This window comes from Mastigoproctus giganteus, chromosome 12 (assembly GCF_048544385.1).
Source record: "Mastigoproctus giganteus isolate SK-2022 chromosome 12, ASM4854438v1, whole genome shotgun sequence".
NCBI lineage: Eukaryota > Metazoa > Arthropoda > Arachnida > Uropygi > Thelyphonidae > Mastigoproctus > Mastigoproctus giganteus.
In genome coordinates, this window is record NC_143586.1 from 127,870,067 (window position 1) to 127,893,147 (window position 23,081).

Consider the following 23,081-nt stretch of genomic DNA (forward strand, 5'->3'; position numbering starts at 1 on the left):
AAAACTGCCCCCCTCAGTTCTGCTCTGAGCCACAGCACTTCCATTAGCTTGAGCCTTTTGCTTTGCTGCTCTGGTCTGAGTCATGATTCTATTAATTTTTTAATTAATTATGTTATGTTATTAATTATATTACGTTTGTAATCTAAGTCGTTATATGTATTTATTTAAACGTACAATTTAACTGCTAACGAAGTTCAACTAATGCTATCTAGTACGATATATAACCTATGGTATATCTAGTACGGTATCACAATGGCGGGAAAGTTACTAACGGTAGCGGTAGTTACGAACGGTAGTTACGAACACGTGGAAACCCTTACCGATACTTTTCAAAGGCCGAGTAAAGAAACAATATACCAAATTAATCAAAAAATCACAAAATAATGTTATACTACTAAATTTAAATCAAAAGTTTTAGAAAAACAATAATTTCAAATCAATAAATAAGAAAAATCCACTTAGTGGCTTTGAACATGACCGTCACTAGTTGCCTCGTCAGCAGACTCCAAATAATTTCAAATCAATAAATAAGAAAATCCACTTAGCTGCTTTGAACACTTCTGACTCCCACTAGCCTCCAATGATGCTGTGTGGAATCTTATTAAATTTTGAGTTGTCCTTTTCATTGAAAAACTGTTTGCTGACATTGCTTATAGTTTTTGTTGCTGTTATTAATTTGTAATGTGGTCAATAATTTACGTACAACCTCTATATATTCACATGATATTATCAATTCTGTAAATAGCACTTAATAAAAACAAGTGGTGTGAAATTTTACACACTATAATTGTTCTTTTGATGTTCAAATATTGTATTACATTATAAGTTTTGTTGTTACACCTTTTAAATAAACAGTTTCCACAGTGTATTATTAAAGTGTGTGTGTGTGTGTTTTTTTTTTCCCAGGTAGTAATGTAAAGGGAAAGGACAAAGAAATGCGCTGCCTTACAGAAGATGAAGTAGTAGCAAATTCTTTTGTGATTTTCCTTGCAGGGTAATTGTTTTAATTTTTTTATTTCTAATTTGTTTCTAACATACTTATGAGCACCAAAAAAACTCCTTGCCAAAACTCTATGACATAAGCATTAGCATTAGCATTAATAGAGGCATTTGATGCAAGAAAGCAAGCTTATGCAGCATCAGCCAAAAAAAAAAAAAAAAAACCCACTTCCACTTCACCCCTCTGTTCGTTCAAAATACCTGTCCAGCTGAGCCTTAAACTTATTTAGGCTATCAACCTCCACCACAAGGGATGGCAGTCTGTTCCATCAACCAACCACCCGCTGGCTAAAGGCAAATTTCCGCACGTCTATCCTACATCTGTCTTTCCTCAATTTGAATTTATGCCCTCTCAGGTGATTTTTCTGAGCTAAAGGAAGAATCCCATCAGCATTGAGCATGCTTAAACCATTCAAGGCTTTATACACCTCTATCAGATCACCTCGCTGGTGCCTAGTCTCCAGACACTGTAATTTGCAAAACTTAAGCCTTTCTTCGTAAGAGCACCCCTTTATTCCATTCACTAATCTTGTTGCCCTTCTCTGTACTCATTCCAGCAGCTCTACATCCTTCTTGAAATGAGGCCTCCAGACCTGTATACAGTACTCTAGGTGTGGCCTGACCATTGCCTTATACAATGGAATAATCACCTCCTTATCCCTGCTGGAAAAATTCCTGTATATCATTGACAATACTCCATGAGCTACTCTTGCAGCCCGTCTGCACTGCTCAGAGAACTTCATATCTGCCTGCACAATCACCCCCAAGTCCCTTTCATTCTCTACCACTGTCAGTGTAGTACCACAGAGTTGATACGTTGCTCTGGGGTTGTTGTTTCCCATGTGTAGTACTTTACATTTGTCAATGTTAAACTTCATTTGCCACCTCTCAGCCCATCTGCTCAACCTTTCCAGATCCTGTTGCAGCAGCATAGTGTCAGTAGTGTCCTTGACAACCCTGCCAACCTTTGTATCATCTGCAAACTTGGACATTAAGCTTGATATACCATCATCAATATCATTTATAAATACAGAAAACAACAATGGACCCAACACTGAGCCCTGAGGGACTCCCCTAATAACATTAGTCCACGATGAGCAGTGTCCATTGATTACCACTCTCTGTCTTCTCCCCCTCAACCACCCCTTTATCCATAGCAGCAATTTGCCTCCAATGTCACACTGCTCCAATTTGTGTAGCAGTCTTCCATGTGCAACAGTATCAAAAGCCTTTCTAAGATCCAAGTATATAATATCAAAGTTATTCCCTGCATCCAGTTCTTTTGTGACTGCATCATAGTATCCAATCAAGTTGGTCAGGCAAGACTTCCCCTTAACAAAACCATGCTGTGTCTGAGCTATAACTGAAGTCTTGTCTAAATGATCCTGCAGTGCTTCTTTAACCAGTGCCTCCATTAATTTTCCTGGAACTGAAGTTAAGCTCACAGGTCTATAATTACTTGTGTCAGCCTTTGATCCTCCTTTGTGAATTGGGGTCACATTTGCACATTTCCAGTCTATGGGTACCTCCCCTGAGTCCAAGGAAGCTCTCATAATTATGGCTAAGGGTTTGCTTACTTCCTTTGCTGCCTCCTTTAATATAACTGGATAGATCCCATCCACCCCGGGTGCCTTTCTTGTGTTTATCTTCAACAGTTTCTCCTCCACTTTACTCCCAGTTATTTCAAGATTCTGTAGCTTACTGCTAGAGTTGAATACACCTCTGGCATTCCCTTTGCTGAATAACTCCTCATGTGTGAATGTCGATGCAAAATATTCATTTAGTTTGTTAGCTACCTGAGCAGGATCATCAACAGTTGACCCATCAATATCAAGTGGACCAATCTGATTCATCCCCTTCCTTCTAGAGTTTACATAAGTAAAGAACTCTTTGCTGTTTTTCTTTGCATCCCTTGCCAAGGATTTCTCGTAATCTGCCTTCGCCTGCCTAACCTCCTTTGTAACTTGGTTGCATATCAACTTGTATCTATCATAGGCTTCTGTGTCATGTGTTAATTTGTAAGTATCCCATGCATTTTTCTTCTCTGCCATATGCCTCATTAGTTCATCTGACATCCATTTTGGCCTAAACCTTGAACAATATTTCTTAGTTGGTATGTAAAGCCTAGTAGCTTCCAAGATAAGTTCTTTGAATGCTTCCCATTTTGAATTTGCTGTTGGTAACATCATCAGTTGGTCCCACTGTATAGAATTTAAATACTGTCTCAGTCCATCGTAGTCGCCTTTACGGAAGCAATAACCCTTCCCTTTACCCCTAATGGTAGTTACCTCTTTGAGTAAATCCCACTTCAGCACACTGTGATCACTGCCACCTAGTGGTTCATTTATCTGCAGATTCTTAATGCATGAAGAATCACTGCTGATAATCAAATCAAGAGTATTACTCCCTCTAGTTGCCTCCCGAACATGCTGATGTAGAAAACAATCATCCAATAAATCCACAAAAGCTCTGCTAGTGCGTGAGTAACCAGCCCCCAAATTCCAGTCAATATCTGGGAAATTAAAATCTCCCATTATAAGACTCTCTGATTTACTGGCCCACTCTATTATAAGAGCATATGTGAGGGCAGTTCATGTTTGACCTAGATATTGAGGTTCAGGAGATTGTGAATTAAAGAATCACATTAATTTGTAAAACCAGCAAATCTGTTAGTGGTGGAGAAATTCCTTGATGCCAGTCTGAAATTCTATTGGTAGTCACAACTAATCATAAGCTATACACTTGCTTCATCAGTGGCAAAAAAGGTTTGTGTCCTTCAGAGTTCCATAAAAGGTTGGGCAAATTGATACTATAGGAAAGAGCCTCCCAGATTGTTTCTTTCAATTTTATGAGTTGCAGGTACTCTATAAGGATATGCATTCTTCTTGTTTTTCATTGATTTATCCATTTCTTCAAACAGCTTTAGAACAGTTTCCTTTAGACACCACAACGGGAGGAAGTATACATGTTATGCCCCTTCAAAAAAATTTATTTCAATAATTTCTCTTTCATCTCAAAAGTATCATTTATACATCAGTCTGTTAACTAATGCATCAACTACAGCTCTTATTCGAAATAAAGTAGTATTTTAGTTACAATGACCTAATTATTCATTCTCTAAAAGAATCCTTTTAAAATATTTCTTTTTATGTTTTTTTAAGATAGTAACGATAATACTTGAGATTTGTCCTGTACATTCTTCCAGTGATGACTTATGTGTATATTCCATTTTTTCATTGTCAGTGACTTCCTAATCTGGAATCTCCTTTGGCTTAAAATCTCTTTAGAGTATATCCTCATTAATTCAATATTGGATAATTCAAAATGAAATATTCTTCAAAGTCACTATCACTTCTTTGTATAAGGCAATTACGAGACCACACCTTGAGTACTGTGTACAGGTCGGAAGACCTCATTTCAGGAAGTATGTAGAGTTGCTTGAGCGAGTACAGAGAATGGCAACAAGATTGGTGAGGGGAACAATAGGCTGCTCTTACCAAAAAAGCTTAAAGTTCTACAAATTTCATTTTCTGTAGACTAGGCATTTGCAAGGTGATCTGATTGAGTTGTATAAGGCCTTAAATGGTTTGAGCAGGCTCAGTGCTGATGGGATTCTTCCTCTTGTTCAGATTACGAACCTGAGTGAGCATAAATTCAAAGCGAGGAAAGACAGTTGTAGAATAGATGTCTGGAAATTTGCCTTTAGCGAGTGGTGGTTGATTGGCGTAACAAACATCCATTTCCATCTCTCATGGAAGTTGATAGCTTCAATAAGTGGATGGGTCAAATGAAACTTGTGAATAGTTTGCTTAAATTCAAAAAGACTGCTAAAACACTGGAAAACATTTATAATGAAATTGAATGGAATAATTATGAAAATTTTCTGGTTTATTGCATTTGGTAGTGTCATTAGCATTAGTAGAGGCATATGATGCAAGAAAGTAAGCTTATGCAGCATCAGCCAAAAAAAAAAAAAAAAAAAAAAAACACTTCCACTTCACCCCTACGTTCGTTCGAAACACCTGTCCAGATGAGCCTTAAATTTATTTAGGCTATCAACTTCCACAACAAGGGTTGGAAGTCTGTTCCACCAACCAACTACCCACTGGCTAAAGGCAAATTTCCACACATCTATCATCCTACATCTGTCTTTCCTCAATCTGAATTTATGCCCTCTCAGGTGATTATTCTGAGCACGAGGAAGGATTCCATTGGCATTGAGCATGCTCAAACCATTCAAGGCTTTATACACCTCTATCAGATCACCTCACCAGTGCCCAGTCTCCAGACACTGTAATTTGCTAAACTTAAGCCTTTCTTCGTAAGAGCAGCCCTTTGTTCCATTCACTAAACTTGTTGCCCTTCTCTGTACACGTTCCAGCAGCTCTACATCCTTCATGAAATGAGGCCTCCAGACCTGTGTACAGTACTCAAGGTGTGGCCTGACCATTGCCTTATACAAGGGAAAAATCACTTCCTTATCCCTGCTAGAAAAATTCCTGTATATCATTGACAAGACACCATGAGCTACTCTTGCAGCCCGTCTGCACTGCTCACAGAACTTCATATCTGTCTGCACAATTATCCGCAGGTCCTTTACATTCTCTACCATAGTCAGTGTAGCACCACAGAGTTGATACATTGCTCTGGGGTTGCTGTTTCCCATATGTAGTACTTTACATTTGTCAATGTTAAACTTCATTTGCCACCTCTCAGCCCATCTGCTCAACCTTTCCAGATCCTGTTGCAGCAGCATAGCATCAGTAGTGTCCTTAACAACCCTGCCAACCTTTGTATCATCTGCAAACTTGGACATTAAACTTGATATACCATCATCAATATCATTTATAAATACAGAAAACAATAATGGACCCAACACTGAACCCTGAGGGACTCCACTAATAACATTAGTCCACGATGAGCAGTGTCCATTGATTACCACTTCTCCCCCTCAACCACCCCTTTGTCCAATGCAGCAATTTGCCTCCAATGCCACACTGCTCCAGTTTGTGCAGCAGTCTTCCATGTGCAACAGTATCAAAAGCCTTTCTAAGATCCAAATATATAATATGAAAGTTATTCCCTGCATCCAGTTCTTTTGTGACTGCATCATAGTATCCAATCAAATTGGTCAGGCAAGACTTTCCCTTAACAAAACCATGCTATGTCCAAGCTATAACTGAAGTCTTGTCTAGATGATCCTGCAGTGCTTCTTTAATCAGTGCCTCCATTAATTTTCCTGGAACAGAAGTTAAACTCACTGGTCTATAATTACTTGTGTCAGCCTTTGATCCTCCTTTGTGAATTGGGGTCACATTTGCACATCTCAAGTCCATGGGTATCTCCCCTGAGTCCAAGGAAGCTCTCATAATTATGGCTAAGGGTTTGCTTACTTCCTTTGCTGCCTCCTTTAATATAACTGGATAGATCCCATCCACCCCAGGTGCCTTTCTTGTGTTTATCTTCAACAATTTCTTCTCCAGTTTACTCTCAGTTATTACAAGATTATCTAGCTTACTGCCCGAGTTGAATACACCTCTGGCATTCCCCTCGCTGAATAACTCCTCATGTGTGAATGTCGATGCAAAATATTCATTTAGTTTGTTAGCTTGCTGAGCAGGATCATCAACAGTTGAACCATCGATATCATGCATGTGGACCAATCTGATTCATCCCTTCCTTCTAGAGTTTACATAAGTAAAGAACTCTTTGCTGTTTTTCTTTGCATCTTTTTCCAAAGATTTCTCGTAATCTGCCTCAGCCTGCTTAACCTCCTTTGTAACTTGGTTACAGATCAACTTATATCTATCATAGGCTTCTGTGTCACATGTTAATTTATATGTATCCCATGCATTTTTCTTCTCTGCCATATGTCTCATTAGTTCATCTGACATCCATTTAGGCCTATGCAGTATCTGGCACCATTATATTTTACATTTCTGTTCTTCCCCAAGAATTGTGTGCTGAATCAGGAGAATTGGTGTGACTGTAAATTGCTTTACAGGTTCACAGTTAGTCTACTTTGTTTATACTGCTAAAAAAAAGAAAATTACACTGACATTAATGATACAAAATATGCAATTTCGAATGCTGGTGCTGTGTCTTGAATTAACTGCATTTGCATTCTCAATATGAGAGAGTGAGAATGACAAAGGATAGTCTTCAGTGGAAATAAATACTTTTAAAATTTTAAAAAATTAACTGTTCATAAGGAATTCACGATGAAGTATGTGAAATCTTTTTAATCTCCATGCACGCAATATGAAAGTTTATTGAGTTTAATTTTTTTTTTGCCATAATAGTCATGCAGCTGGATATATACAAGCTGTTTATTAAAACATGTGCTGTGTTTTTGTTTATTATACATGATAGTACATACCTTCCAAAGAGAAAGAGTATCCATCCATATTTTGGAATATTATTTGCTGTTAAAAAAAAAAAAAAAAAAAAAAAAGTAACATCTCTTCTCCCCACCCAGGCACTGTCACTCATTCAGTAAACTTCATAGCACAAACTGGTCATAGAGTATTTTTATGAATTGGTGATGAAAGAGAACAGAGTGTTGTGGGTACAACTCTAAACATATATGAGGTTTGGCAAAAAAGTTCATGGGCTGATACTGTTGCAGTCTTGTTCAATGAGTTTGAAAATATACAGAAGTGGTATGTTGTAGTTTTTCTCCAACAGATGGTGGTATAGAGATTTTTCAGTAGGCTGACAAATTTCAAGTAACCACCAGTTTTGTTAGTGGCATTAACGTTCTGCATTGCGATTTTGCAATGGAGTAATGAATGAATATCATATTTTGCTTTATACTGAAAAAAATCTCCAACAGAACATATGAAAAGTTACAAACTGTTTCTGATGATGAAATGCTAAGTCATTCAGTGTGTTTGAATGGTTTAAGCAGTTCAAAGATGGATTATGAGGATGGTTGTGATGATCAAAGAAGTGAGTGTCCATCAATCTCTCAAAATGAGGACAGAGCTTTCTTGCCACGATGATCGAACAATGATCAAAAACTCGAAACTGCAAGAGATCATTATTTGATCACAATTTCACGAAACTGCAAGAGATCATTATTTGTTTCTCAGAATGATGGTGGATGAATTGGATATGAATAAGGAGATAATTTTTCAAGTTCTGCATGAAGGTTTAGGAAAAAGTTAGGTCTGTGCAAAATTTGTGCCACACAGCCTCATAGATGAGCAGAAGCAATGAAGAGTGTCATCACACAAAGACTTCATCCAGACTTGTCACGATCAGGAGGTGCCTCCATAGCCAGGTGGGCAGGAGCAGCAGTGTGTAGCACATGCTTCTTGATTATACCAGGATTCAAGCCCGTGACCACCAAATATGGAGGATGCGGAAAGGTCGGGGAATGACCACCACATATCCCCAGAGCAGTATGGCCTTAGTTTCTAATGCTCCTAAAAACCAAATAACAACAACAAGATCAGGACAGTTCTAATTTCCAGTATGTCCCAAAGATAAAGCATGCACTGGTTTTCAAAATTATTACCAAGGTCCAAAAGGTTTTGTGTACAGATCAAGATGATGCTGATCATGTTTTTTGACAAACAAGATGTAATTCATAAGGAGTTTTTACCAGAGGGAAAAGAGTCAATGATGCATTCCATGTACAGGTGCTTCCAAGACTATTGAAGGGCATTTCCCAGGTAAGGATGCAATTTCAAGAGAAAGGCAGCTGGTTCCTGTTGTACAAAATTGTCCCTGCCCATTCTGCATTTGATGTGAAGACATTTCTGATGAAACTCGACATTGTACAGATCAACCATCCACACAATATCCTGATCTAGCACCAACAGACCCCTTCCTGTTTCCCAAAGTGAAAACTATCCTCATAGGAAAGAGATTTCAGGATGCTGAGGACATAAAGAAAATCATAACTGTTGAACTGAATGTTCTCTTTGGACACCTTCACTGCCTCTTTTCAGAAACGTTTAGAGAGGTGTAATAAGTGCATTCATTCAGTTAGGTAGTGATTACTTTGAATAAAAATAAAACCATTTTTGAGCTCCTTCATTTTGTGTTCTTTGTATTGCACCAGTCCAGGAACTTTATTGTCACACCTTGTAGATTTAATTACACTTGTAAACGTTTATCTTGATTTTCTGTAAAACTATCTATGTGCACAAAAAGCAGATTTTTTGTGCACATAAATTAAGTGACTGTTTAAAGGAAGAGATTAACCATGAAGCTGCCTTTGGAGTTTTTCTCTTATTTTCAATACCACTTGCTGAGTCAGGTTAAAAAATAAAAGGTATAAAAATTTGATAACAATCCAGATATATGATGCAGAAACATCATCATCAGTGCTCTGGATAAGAAGGGTTAGAGAGCTTCTCCACTTATGCAGAGAATTTCATTTAAGAAATTTTAAGTGACTTAAAATTTTTACTCACTCTAAAAATATATTTCCTTACTTTAACTGGAACTGATTTCAGTGAAGATTGTCTCACAGCCTAAGTTTGTTGTTGTTGGTATGGGCATCCACAGATATGCTTCATATTTAGAAATCAGTTTCACTAAATACATAAAATTTTTTGAATTTCACACTGCATTTGCAGATTTGGATTTGGAACATTTTTCTCCAAATTAATTCATTTTGATATGGATTGATCGATTATGAAATTTAAATATGGACCCCCATATTTTCTTGCAGTGCTCATATGTTTCCAGTCACAACATTTTTTATAATACAATAGAGGTCTGTTGCTCTGAAAATAAAAGGTGGGCAAAACAATAAACACAGTCCTTAGATTTTGCCTGTCTTTTATTTTCCACTTGGATTAAAACTGATGGAAATTTGTTATGTTCACACTGATATCTGGATTCAGATTGAAATTCGTTGGAAGATTCATAATTGGTTTCTTTCAGCTTTTGATTTAATATCAGAAATTTCAGAAGTATCCGCTTAATTATTATTTCTCATTCTGCTGCTGCTTCTTTTTCTTTTTCAATTCACTTTTTTTTTCTCCTTAATACACATGATTTGAATTTCCCACCTACATCATGATCCATTTTAAAACTGGATATTGCCCTTATCAAATTTAATTCTACATATTTACTATTTGGACATAGGTCAACTAAATACAAATATTGGCCAAAAAATACTAACCTTTGTATTAAATTTTGTATTTTCAGTTACATAAGTTTCATATTTACAGTTACAGACAGAAGAAATGCAAGTAGATGCAAAGAAAACTGTGATATGGGATGCCTCGTTGAGTATAAAGACTCACAGGCTGTTTGAATGCATTAATTGAACCCAGAATGGAGAGAACATGTGTTTTCTTCATTCTGGGTTCAGACATTTCTGGTTTTCAAGTTTCTTGAAAGCATCCATATCAAAGTTTTTTTTAATGATTGGAAAGCAAGTGCTTCTTCCACATCTCAAAGATATAAATGTGGCAGAAAAATATACTTCAAGAGTGAAGCCATCATACTCTAAGGAGGACTGTATGGAAAAATAGGGCATCCGGCATATAGTAAATAACATCTGAATCAAACAAGCCCAGAACTGCCCTATTTCACCTCCCATACCATGCCCAAGTAATTTAAGAAATTGGGTATTGTCTGTCACCTGCCTGTCTGAACCAAATACGGAGGATGCGGAAAGGTCAGGGAATGACCACCACATATCGCAGAGCAATATGGCCTTAGTTGCTAATGCTCCTAAAAACCAAATAACAACAACAACAACAACAGCCTATCTGGAAGCCACTTATTTCGGAGAAAACAGAAAAATCCACTTATGGTTGTGCTGAGGAAAAAAAGTAATGGGCTCAGACAAATCACGATACACTTTGTTTTGCACTGATGGTAAGCAGAGATTGTGACAAGAACCTCACAAAGCAATGGACCCTGCTTGCCTTGTTAAGACAACCCAAGCATCTGGAGGTGGTGTCATGGTATGGGGAATGTGTTTTTGGCACAGACTGAGTCCTTTGTTATCAGTGGAAGGTCCAGTGTCATCTGGGAAGTACCTGAATTTTTTATCAGATCTACTGCACTCTGCAACATTACACTTTTATCCTGAAGGTGATGACCACTTTATGGATGACAGTGCAACAGTACATCGTGCCAGAATTGTGCACGAAAAGAATGCTCCAAACCAGAAAAGAATGGTTTGGAGCATGACACAGATTTCCACCATCTTCCTTGGCCATCAGATTCACCTGATCTCAGTTCAATTGAGAATATGTGGGATATGCTAGAGAGAGAGAGAGAGAGTTCTTTGCCTGTGAAGTCCTCTTCCTTGTGCAATATTTTGCCAGAAGAATGGTTAAAATTAGACCAAAATACACTAAAACACCGTATAGACTCCATGCCATGCCACACTTGCTGTTATTTGAATCGGGTGACAATAGTCACCCGATTCAATACTGAATAAGGGTTCATTTTAGTTAGTGTGTGTGTAGGTTGCCCTTATGGCTGATATAGTGGTTATTATCACCATTCTTCCATACACTGTGGAAAAAAGGCCAGATTAGAATCCTGTTAAGGTGGAGGCTATTTTTATAGGGAACTTTTTAACACCTTAGCTGAATTTGTAAGTTTATCTCAAGCGAGAGTTGTATGGTTTTGTTTCCCAGAAATCAGGTTTTACTTCCAGCAAATAGGCAAACCAACCAAAGAACACCTGCAAATACAGACACAGTATACTGACACCTTGTGGTGATTGTTGCCTTGGTGATTGTTATTACACTCAGCACAGCATTAACAAATGGATATGTTTTAGAAAGTGAAAAGTGCCATGAAGATAGTATTAATAGTGGTGTACAAAAAAGCAAGCCTATACACCACCAACCAAAAAAAAAAAAAAACTTTCCACATCAACTGTCCATTCCCTCCAATAATTTGTCTAGATATGCTTTGGACAATTCACGCTACTGACTTCCACAACAACAGATGGCAGTTTGTTCAACAATCAACTACATGCTGTATGAAAGCAAATTTCCACACATCTACATCTTTCCTGAAACCATCTTTCCTCAATTTAAATTTATGCCCCCCATGTGTGCAGACTGAGCAAGAGGAAGGATACCAGCAATCCATTCAAAGCATTAAACACCTTGACTAGACCAGGGTTCGAGCCCGTGACCACCAAATACGGAGGATGCAGAAAGGTCAAGGAATGACTACCGCATATCCCCTAGAGCAATATGGCCTTAGTTGCTAATGCTCCTAAAAACCAAATAAACAACTACCACACTGCTCTAATTTGTACAGCAGCCTTTTATGTGTAACAATATCAAAAGGTTTTCTGAAATCTAAGTATATGATATGAAAATTATTTTTTTGCATCCAGCTCCTTCGTTATTGCATTATGGTAATCATTTAAATTAACTAGACAAGTCCCCCCCCCCAACTTAACAAATCTGTGCTGTCAGTACAGTAGAATTAGCATTAGTAGAGGCATTTGATGCAAGAAAGCAAGCTTATGCAGCATCAGCCAAAAAAAAAAAAAAAATGGATAAATAAAAAAATAAAAAATAACCACTTCCACTTCACCCCTCTGTTCGTTCGAAATACCTGTCCAGCTGAGCCTTAAACTTATTTAGGCTATCAACTTCCATGACAAGGGATGGCAGTCTGTTCCACCAACCAACCACCCGCTGGCTAAAGGCAAATTTCCTCACGTCTATCCTACATCCGTCTTTCCTCAATTTGAATTTATACCCTCTCAGGTGATTATTCTGAGCAAGAGGCAATACCCCATCAGCATTGAGCATGCTCAAACCATTCAAGGCTTTGTACACCTCTATCAGATCACCTTGCCGATGCCTAGTCTCCAGACACTGTAATTTGCAAAACTTAAGCCTTTCTTCGTAAGAGCAACACTTCGTTCCGTTCACTAACCTTATTGCCCTTCTCTGTACTCGTTCCAGCATCTCTACATCCTTCTTGAAATGAGGCCTCCAGACCTGTATACAGTACTCTAGGTGTGGCCTGACCATTGCCTTATACAAGGGAATAATCACCTCCTTATCCCTGCTAGAAAAATTCCTATATATCATCGACAATACACCATGAGCTACTCTTGCAGCCCGTCTGCACTGCTCAGAAAACTTCATATCTGCCTGCACAACCACCCCCAGATCCCTTTCATTCTCTACCACTGTCAGTGTAGTACCACAGAGTTGATACGTTGCTCTGGGGTTGCTGTTTCCCATATGTAGTACTTTACATTTGTCAATGTTAAACTTCATTTGCCACCTCTCAGCCCATCTGCTCAACCTTTCCAGATCCTGTTGCAGTAGCATAGTGTCAGTAGTGTCCTTGACAACCCTGCCAACCTTCGTATCATCTGCAAACTTGGACATTAAGCTTGATATACCATCATCAATATCATTTATAAATACAGAAAACAATAATGGACCCAATACTGAACCCTGAGGGACTCCACTAATAACATTAGTCCACGATGAGCAGTGTCCATTGATTACCACTCTCTGTCTTCTCCCCCTCAACCACCCCTTTATCCATAGCAGCAATTTGCCTCCAATGCCACACTGCTCCAATTTGTGCAGCAGTCTTCCATGTGCAACAGTATCAAAAGCCTTTCTAAGATCCAAGTATATAATATCAAAGTTATTCCCTGCATCCAGTTCTTTTGTGACTGCATCATAGTATCCAATCAAATTGGTCAGGCAAGACTTTCCCTTAACAAAACCATGCTGTGTCTGAGCTATAACTGAAGTCTTGTCTAGATGATCCTGCAGTGCTTCTTTAACCAGTGCCTCCATTAATTTTCCTGGAACAGAAGTTAAACTAACAGGTCTATAATTACTTGTGTCGCCCTTTGATCCTCCTTTGTGAATTGGGGTCACATTTGCACATCTCAAGTCCATGGGTATCTCCCCTGAATCCAACGAAGCTCTCATAATTATGGCTAAGGGTTTGCTTACTTCCTTTGTTGCCTCCTTTAATATAACTGGATAGATCCCATCCACCCCAGGTGCCTTACTTGAATTTATCTTCAACAATTTCTCCTCCACTTTACTCTCAGTTATTACAAGATTCTCTAGCTTACTGCCAGAGTTGAATACACCTCTGGCATTCCCCAGAGTTCCTGCATTCCTGCCTAGATGATCCTGTATTATTTCTCTAACCAACACTTCCATTATTTTCTCTGGAACAGAAGTTAAGCTAACAGGTCTGTAATTATTCATGTCACCCTTCGGCCCCTTCCTCTTTGTGAATTGAGGTTATTGTACTCCTTTGGAAATCAAAACTGAAGATGACTGACAGTGAAGATCCTTGGAGGGGAGTGGGGTACAATGGTCATAGTGCACCTGTGTCACAGACTGAAAAGGATCCCAGTTTCCAACAAAGGTGAGGAGTTCCTCAATTCAAATTGGGGGGGGGGGGGGGGTGAGGAATTCCTCTTTTTCCTTTTCTTCAATATTAATTCTTGTACCTTGGCTCCTGAACTCCAGGACCAGCCCTGCATACAGATAAAGGTGACCATGTGTGCTCTTGTTACAAGCTACAGGTGAGGCTTTGTTTATGTGGTATCAAGTTTGTATCATGAATACTACATCGAGTGGTGTACCATGAATGTTTCTTCAGGTGTGTTTAATGGTGACTCTGTTGAAGTTGATTCTTTTTCAGATTTCATTATTCTTTCTATGGCAGGCCAGAAACCCTTCAAATACCCATTGTAGTTATATACAAAAAAAAAAAAAAAAAAAAAAGAAAAAAAAGTGACTTTTTTTTTTTTTTCTTCACTTGGAAACATAAAAATTTTATCCATTACATATACAGAGGTTTTTTTATTTTATATATATATATATATATATATATATATATTTTTTTTTTTTTTGTGGCTAAATACAAATCCAAGAAAGATGCTATAACGATCTTGTTTTAGAATTTATTTTATGATATAATTTATCATCTTTACTATGCTTTCTTGATCAAAAACATACATAAACTTCAAAACTTTTTCTTCATGTTAGTAAGATAGTGCAGTAGGTTCTCAAAGTATGCGAGGGTTATATCTGATACTCCTGTGTAGGCGCCTTTGTAGCCAGGTGGGAAGAAGCAGCAGTGCATAGCAGATGCTTCTTGATTAGACCGGGGTTCGAGCCAGTCACCACCACCACCAAATACGGAGGATGCAGAAAGGTCAGGGAATGACCACCGCATATTCCTGGAGCAATATGGCCTTAGTTGCTAATGCTCCTAAAAACCAAATAACAAACAGCTCCTGTGTAAGTGAGAATTTGCATAAGTTGGAGTTTCTCCTATAGAAAACTAGGTGAACTCTTATAAATTATGTACACATACACAAACTCTTAAATAAAGTACAGGTTGGATGAGCTGATGCTCATAAAGGGGTGTTTTAGGGGTGACTGCTTCTAAGATAAAGAAACATTATTGCCTTTATTCATTAATAAGATGTCATCATATAAGGTGTCATGATCTATGCACAAACATCAAGCCATGACGATGAAGAGGTTGAAGAAACGTACACCGAAATTCAGTCTTCCAGATGAACAGAAAACCCACTACACTATTATTATGGGGGACTTCAATGCTAAGGTTCGAAAAAGACAAAACAGATCAGAAAGGGGAACTATAGGAAATTTTGGAATTGGTGAAAGATTTGTGGAATTTGCAGAATCTCAAGGATTGTCAGTAATGAACACTTTTTTCAAGAAAAGGGTGAACAGAAAGTGGACATGAAAGAGTCAAAATGGATTAACAACTAATGAAATTGACTTCATCCTCACTAACAGAAGATATATTTTGAATGATGTTACCGTCCTGAATAAGGTAAATGTTGGAAGTGTTCACAGAATGGTAAGATGCACACTTGATATAGATGCAGGACAGGAAAGAAAAAAACTGACTTGAGTAAATAATACGAAGGTCTTTGAGATAACAGAAGAGGAGAAAGAGCAGTATGTACTGCAACTTAAGAACAAGTTTGAGCTTCTGCAGACGACTCAGGACCCAGATATTGACGAGGAATATTACATCTTTCTGAAAGTGATAAAAAGCCCAAGAAACCTATAGGAAAAAAGAAATCCAAAGAAGAAAAAATTAATCTAGAAACACTTCTTATGATGAACCAAAGGCGACAAATGAAGAGCAACAGAAGACTATTGACAAGAAGAAAATTGAGTATACTGAGTTATGCAAAGCCATTAGAAAGAAGCTCAGAGAGGACATAAGAAGATTTAACACAACTCAGACACAGCATGGGTTTGTTAAGGGAAAGTCTTGTCTGACAAATTTGATTGGTTATTATGATGTGGTCACAAAGGAACTGGATGCAAAAAATAATTTTGATATCATATACTTGGATTTCAGGAAAGCTTTTGACACTGTTGCGCATGGAAGACTACTGTACAAATTGAAGCAGAATGGTATTAAGGGTAAGTTGCGACAATGGATAAAAGGATGGTTAAGTGGGAGAAGACAGAGGGTGGTAATCAATGGGTGCTGCTCTTCGTGGACTAATGTTATTAGTGGAGTCCCACAGGGTTCAGTGTCGGGTCCACTGTTGTTTTGTGTATTTATCAATGATATTGATGAAGGTATATCAGGCTTAATGTCGAAGTTTGCAGATGACACAAAGGTTGGCAGGGTTGTTAATGACAGTAATGGCAGTGTGCTACTGCAACAGGATCTAGATAATTTGGGCAGATGGGCTAAGAAGTGGCAACTGAAGTTTAACCTTGACAAATGCAAAGTACTGCATATGGGTAGAAGTAACCCCAGAGAAACGTACCAACTGTGTGGTACTACACTTAAGGTGGTAGAAAATGAAAAAGATCTGGGAGTAATTGTGCAGTCAGATATGAAGTTTTCTGAGCAATGCAGACAGGCTGCTAGGGCAGGTCATGGGTTTTGTCAATGATATATAGGAATTTTGCTAGCAGGGAAAAGGAGGTGATTGTCCCTCTGTATAAGGCAATGGTCAGGCCACGCCTTGAGTACTGCGTACAGGTCTGGAGGCCTCATTTTAGGAAGGATGTAGATTTGCTTGAGCGTGTACAGAGAAGAGCAACACGATTGGTGAGGGGAATGAAGGGATCCTCTTACCAAGAGAGGCTTAAGTTCTGCAAATTGCAGTGGCTGGAGACTAGGCACCTGCGCGGTGATCTGATTGAGGTCTATAAGGCCTTGAATGGGTTGAGCACGCTGAATTCTGATGGGATCCTTCCACTTGTTCAGATTACGAACCTACGGGGACATAAGTTCAAATTAAGAAAGGACAGATGTAGAATAGATGTGCGGAAATTTGCCTTTAGCCAGCGGGTGGTTAATTGCTGGAACAAACTTCCATCTGTCATTGTGGAAGTTGATAGGTTAAATAAATTTAAGGAGGAACTGGACAGGCATTTGGAGGGAATGGTGAATGGTGTGATTTTTTTTTTTTTTTTTTTTTTGGCTGATGCTGCATAAGCTCATACACTTGCTTTCTTGCATCACGTGCCACTACTACTACTACTACTACAATAAAAGTAGAACAAGCATTAAGGGAAAACAAAAGACTTAAATCAGCAGCCATGAGCAGTAATACAGAAAGACAAATGATACTGAAACTGAAGAATAGCGATGGTGTACTTACAAATAACAGAGAAGGCATAATTCAAATAGCAGAAGACTATTATAGAGAATTATACAAGGAGCGAGGGAATAATGCCAGCAGTGGAGAAGATGGATCGCAAATTAATAACACATACGACATACCCAATATTCTTCCTGATGAGGTAGAACAGGCGTTGTAGAAAATGAAGAATCAGAAAGCTCTGGAGGGAAGATGAAGTTACTGTAGAGTTGTTAAAATTGGGAGGAAGAGACATAACACAAAAACTGGCAAGGCTCTTCACAAAATGCATTAAAAAAGGTGTGATGCCTAAGCTGTGGAATTATGCATTCATAATTTTGCTGCATAAGAAAGGAGATAAATCGGAAATTGGAAAATCATAGACCAATTAGCTTGTTATCCCACATCTATAAGTTGTTCACAAGGGTTATTACTAACAGATTAGAAAGAATACTTGATGAGAATCAACCGAAAATCAAGCTGGCTTTAGGACAGGATTCTCAACTGTGGATCACTTTCACGTAATGTCCCAGCTAATGGAGAAGGCAAATGAATATAAAACACCATTATGCCTGGCATTTGTGAATTATGAAAAGGCACTTGACTCCATACAGCATAAGGCAATGTTTCGGGCACTGGAAAGACAAGGCATAGATAACCCATATATTATGATTTTGAAGAAAATATATGAGAATGCTACCTCCGTTATTAGACTAGACAAAGACAGTAGCAAATTTAAAATTGAGAAAGGAGTTCAACAAAGAGACACAATATCTCCGAAGTTGTTTATTGCTGCCCTTGAAGAAGCTTTCAGAAGGTTAGACTGGTCGCAAAAAGGAGTCAATGTGAATGGAGAGTACCTAAACCATTTACGATTTGCAGGTGACATTGTGGTCATAAGCCATGATCCCAAAGAATTAGAGGAAAATCTTAATCAGTTATCCACAGTTAGTAAGGATTTTGGACTAAAGATGAATATGGCTAAAACAAAAATAATGATGGACAAGTATGCCATGGAAAGGGACATGATGATTGAAGGAGCAGTAATTGAAAAGGTGGAGTCATAAACTTATCTGGGACAAGTCATTAGCTGTAATGATGATAAATGGCTGGAAATCAAGAGAAGAATAAATTTTGGATGGATAGCATTCAGGAAATATAATCACATACTGAAGAGCAATATCCCAGTTTGTCTGAAACGTAAAATAATGAACCAGTGTATACTCCCCACCATGACTTATGGAAGTGAAACATGGGCACTCATGAAAAGAATGGAAGAGAAGCTGAGAACTACACTGCGAAGAATGGAGCGAATTATATTGGGAATCAGACTGTTAGATAAGAAGAGAAACACATTGATTAGACAGCAGACTCAAGTAAAGGTCATTTTTATCAACACTAAAGAACTAAAATGGTCTTGGGCAGGACACAGCTCGAAGACATGGTGACAGATGGACTAAGAAAATAACAGAATGGTACCCAAGAGGAGCTTGAAGAAAACCTGGAAGACAAAGGCGGAGATGGGTAGATGAAATTCATGAGTTTGTGGGTAGTAAATGGATGGCCATTTCACAGAACAGAAGGAACTGGAAAGTTGCTGGGGAGGCCTTCATCCTGCAGTGGATTGAAAATGGCTGACGATGATGATGAAGGTGTCATCTAGCTCAAGTATGGAATTCTTACTTCTCTGTACCGAATTATCATGCCTCACTGACTGCCATCATAAAATGGGCAAGCTATAATTACAGGTCATATATATATTGTTGTTTGTTATTTGGTTTTTAGGAGCATTAGCAACTAAGGCCATATTGCTCCGGGAATATGCGGTAGTCATTCCCTGACCTTTCCGCATCCTCCGTATTTGGTGGTGACGGGCTCGAACCCCGGTCTAATCAAGAAGCGTGTGCTACGCACTGCTGCTCCTTCCCACCTGGCTACGGAGGCGCCGTCATATATATATTCTTCCTGCTGCCAGAAGTTACTGATCCTAATACAACTGCCCTTTAAATTTCACCGGGTAGTCATTCTGAATCATCCAGACAGGCATTTTATTACCATTATTGGCAGTAGTAAAATTCCTGATTTCCAGCCTTAAATTTCCTTAGTTATTTATATTTATTAGTTTTTTTTTTTTTTTTTTTTATTTTAATGTGAAAATTACATTGTCATCCATTTTGCAGCCTCCAACTTCTCCTTCCATTGCTTTACCAGTTGCATTTTTAAAAATGCTCAAATTCACTAGTGTCTATTCTTGCTAATCTGTTCAATTTCTGTGGATTTCCTCTGGTGTTTATTGTAATGCTTTTAGAAGTTCAGAATTAGTACTTATTTTCAAAAATCACAGAGATCTTAATTATTAAATTTTTCTAAAGGATCATTGAAACTGCAGTATTCAAGAATTTGATACATACATTCATTCTTTTATCCTCAAATTCCAAACTGGAAAAGGCTGATCTATAGGGCACAAATCCGAATTGAAATAATTTCTGATACAGATGTGCAGAGTCTGCTCAAAATTTTTTATTACCTATTTATGCCCTTTAGATCAAACTGCTACAATCTGGCCTTATTTTTGCATTTTGAGCATGTTAATCTGGATAAAGGTCATCAGATTGATTATCTCATCTTAGCCAAACTTTTGACTCTGTTCACCTTAAAGTGCTTTTAGCATTAGCATTAGCATATGATGCAAGAAAGCAAGCTTATGCAGCATCAGCCAGAGAAAAAAAAAAAAAAAAAAAAAAAAAAAAAAAGTCCACTTCACCCCCTCCGTTCATTCGAAATACCTGTCCAGCTGAGCCTTAAATTTATTTAGGCTATCAACTTCCACAACAAGGGATAGAAGTCTGTTCCACCAACCAACTACCCACTGGCTAAAGACAAATTTCCGGACATATATCCTACATCTGCCTTTCCTCAATTTGAATTTATGCCCTCTCAGGTGATTATTCCGGACATTTCCGGACATCTATCCTACATCTGCCTTTCCTCAATTTGAATTTATGCCCTCTCAGGTGATTATTCTGAGCAAGAGGCAGAATCCCATCTGCATTGAGCATGCTCAAACCATTCAAGGCTTTACACACCTCTATCAGATCACCTCACCGGTGCCTAGTCTCCAGACACTGTAATTTGCAAAACTTAAGCCTTTGTTCCATTCACTAACCTTGTTGCCCTTCTCTGTACTCGTTCCAGCAGCTCTACATCCTTCTTGAAATGAGGCCTCCAGACCTGTATACAGTACTCAAGGTGTGGCCTGACCATTGCCTTATACAAGGGAATAATCAACTCCTTATCCCTGCTAGAAATATTCCTGTATATCATTGATAAGACACCATGAGCTACTCTTGCAGCCCGTCTGCACTGTTCAGAGAACTTCATATCTGCCTGCACAATTACCCCCAGGTCCTTTTCATTCTCTTCCACTGTCAGTGTAGTACCACGGAGTTGATACATTGCTCCGGGGTTGCTGTTTCCCATATGTAGTACTTTACATTTGTCAATGTTAAACTTCATTTGCCACCTCTCAGCCCATCTGCTCAACCTTTCCAGATCCTGCTGCAGCAGCATGGCATCAGTAGTGTCCTTAATAACCTAGCCGATTTTTGTATCGTCTGAAAACTTGAACATTAAGCTTGATATACCATCATCAATATTATTTATAAATACAGAAAACAATAATGGACCCAACACTGAACCCTGAGGGACTCCACTAATAACATTAGTCCACGACAAGCAGTGTCCATTGATTACCACTCTCTGTCTTCTCCCCTTCAACCATCCCTATATCCATAGCAGCAATTTGCCTCCAATACCACACTGCTCCAATTTGTGCAGTAGTCTTCCATGTGCAACAGTATCAAAAGCCTTTCTAAGATCCAAGTATATAATATCAAAGTTATTCCCTGCATCCAGTTCTTTTGTGACTGCATCATAGTATCCAATCAAATTGGTCAGGCAAAACTTTCCCTTAACAAAACAATGCTGTGTCCGAGCTATAACTGAAGTCTAGTCCCGTTGACCTGCAGTGCTTCCTTAACCAGTGCCTCCATTAATTTTCCTGGAACGGAAGTTAAACTCACAGGTCTATAATTACTTGTGTCAGCCTTTGATCCTCCTTTGTGAATTGGGGTCACATTTTCACATCTCCAGTCTATGGGTATCTCCCCTGAATCCAAGGAAGCTCTCATAATTATGGCTAAGGGTTTGCTTACTTCCTTTGCTGCCTCCTTTAATATAACTGGATAGATTCCATCCACCTCAGGTGCCTTTCTTGTGTTTATCTTCAACAATTTCTCCTCCACTTTACTCTCAGTTATTACAAGATTATCGTACTGTCAGAGTTGAATACACCTCTGGCATTCCCCTCACTGAATAACTCCTTATGTGTGAATGTCGATGCAAAATATTAATTTAGTTTGTTAGCTACCTGAACCATCGATATCAAGTGGACCAATCTGATTCATCCCCTTCCTTCTAGAGTTTACATAAGAAAAGAACTCTTTACTGTTTTTCTTTGCATCCTTTGTCAAATATTTCTCGTAATCTGCCTTCGCTTGCCTAACCTCCTTTGTAACTTGGTTACAGATCAACTTATATCTATCATAGGCTTCTGTGTCATGTGTTAATTTATATGTATCCCAAGCATTTTTCTTCTCTGTCATATGTCTCATTAGTTCATCTGACATCCATTTAGGCCTAAACCTTGAACAATATTTCTTAGTTGGTATGTAAAGCCCAGTAGCTTCCAAGATAAGCTCGTTGAATGCTTACCATTTTGAATTTGCTGTTGGTAACATCATCAGTTGGTCCCACTGTATAGAATTTAAATACTGTCTCAGACCCTCGTAGTTGCCTTTACGAAAGCAATAACCCTTCCCTTTACCCCTGATGGTAGTTACCTCTTTGAGTAAATCCCACTTCAGCACACTGTGGTCACTGCCACCTAGTGGTTCCTCTATCTGCAGATTCTTAATGCATGAAGAATCACTACTGATAATCAAATCAAGAGTATTACTCCCTCTAGTTGCCTCCCGGACATGCTGATGTAGAAAACAATCATCCAATAAATCCACAAAAGCCTTGCTAGTGTGTGAGTGACCAAACCACAAATTCCAGTCAATATCTGGGAAATTAAAATCCCCCATTATAAGACTCTCTGATTTACTGGCCCACTCTATTTCCCTGTACAGTTTCTTATTACACTCATCAGGGTCATTAGGCCTATAGCACACTCCTACTCTCAGTTTTGAGTGCTTATGTCACACCAAACTGACTCGACACTGCACTGTCCAGCGATGTCAACTGGCTTCACTTCCTTGGATTTTATGTGTTTCTTAACTAATAGCATAACCCCTCCTCCCTTCCTATCCTGTCTATCCTTCCTGTAGACGTACTCCCCAAATTCCAGTTCTGCATTCATTATATCTGTGTGACACCACGTCTCTGATATCCAAACAATATCCGCCTTTGATGCTTTCAGCAATACCTC

General features: G+C 38.5%; 1 protein-coding gene across 1 annotated transcript in view; it reads left to right on the forward strand.

Annotated features, from left to right (window-relative positions):
- The window catches only part of LOC150077410 (cytochrome P450 3A24-like), a 330,473-nt gene that overhangs the window by 193,818 nt on the left and 113,574 nt on the right, over positions 1-23,081 (forward strand). The window contains exon 8 of the mRNA XM_090385893.1: positions 907-994. Coding sequence (XP_090242019.1) covers positions 907-994 — 88 coding nt within the window. The remainder of the gene's footprint in view (positions 1-906; positions 995-23,081) is intronic.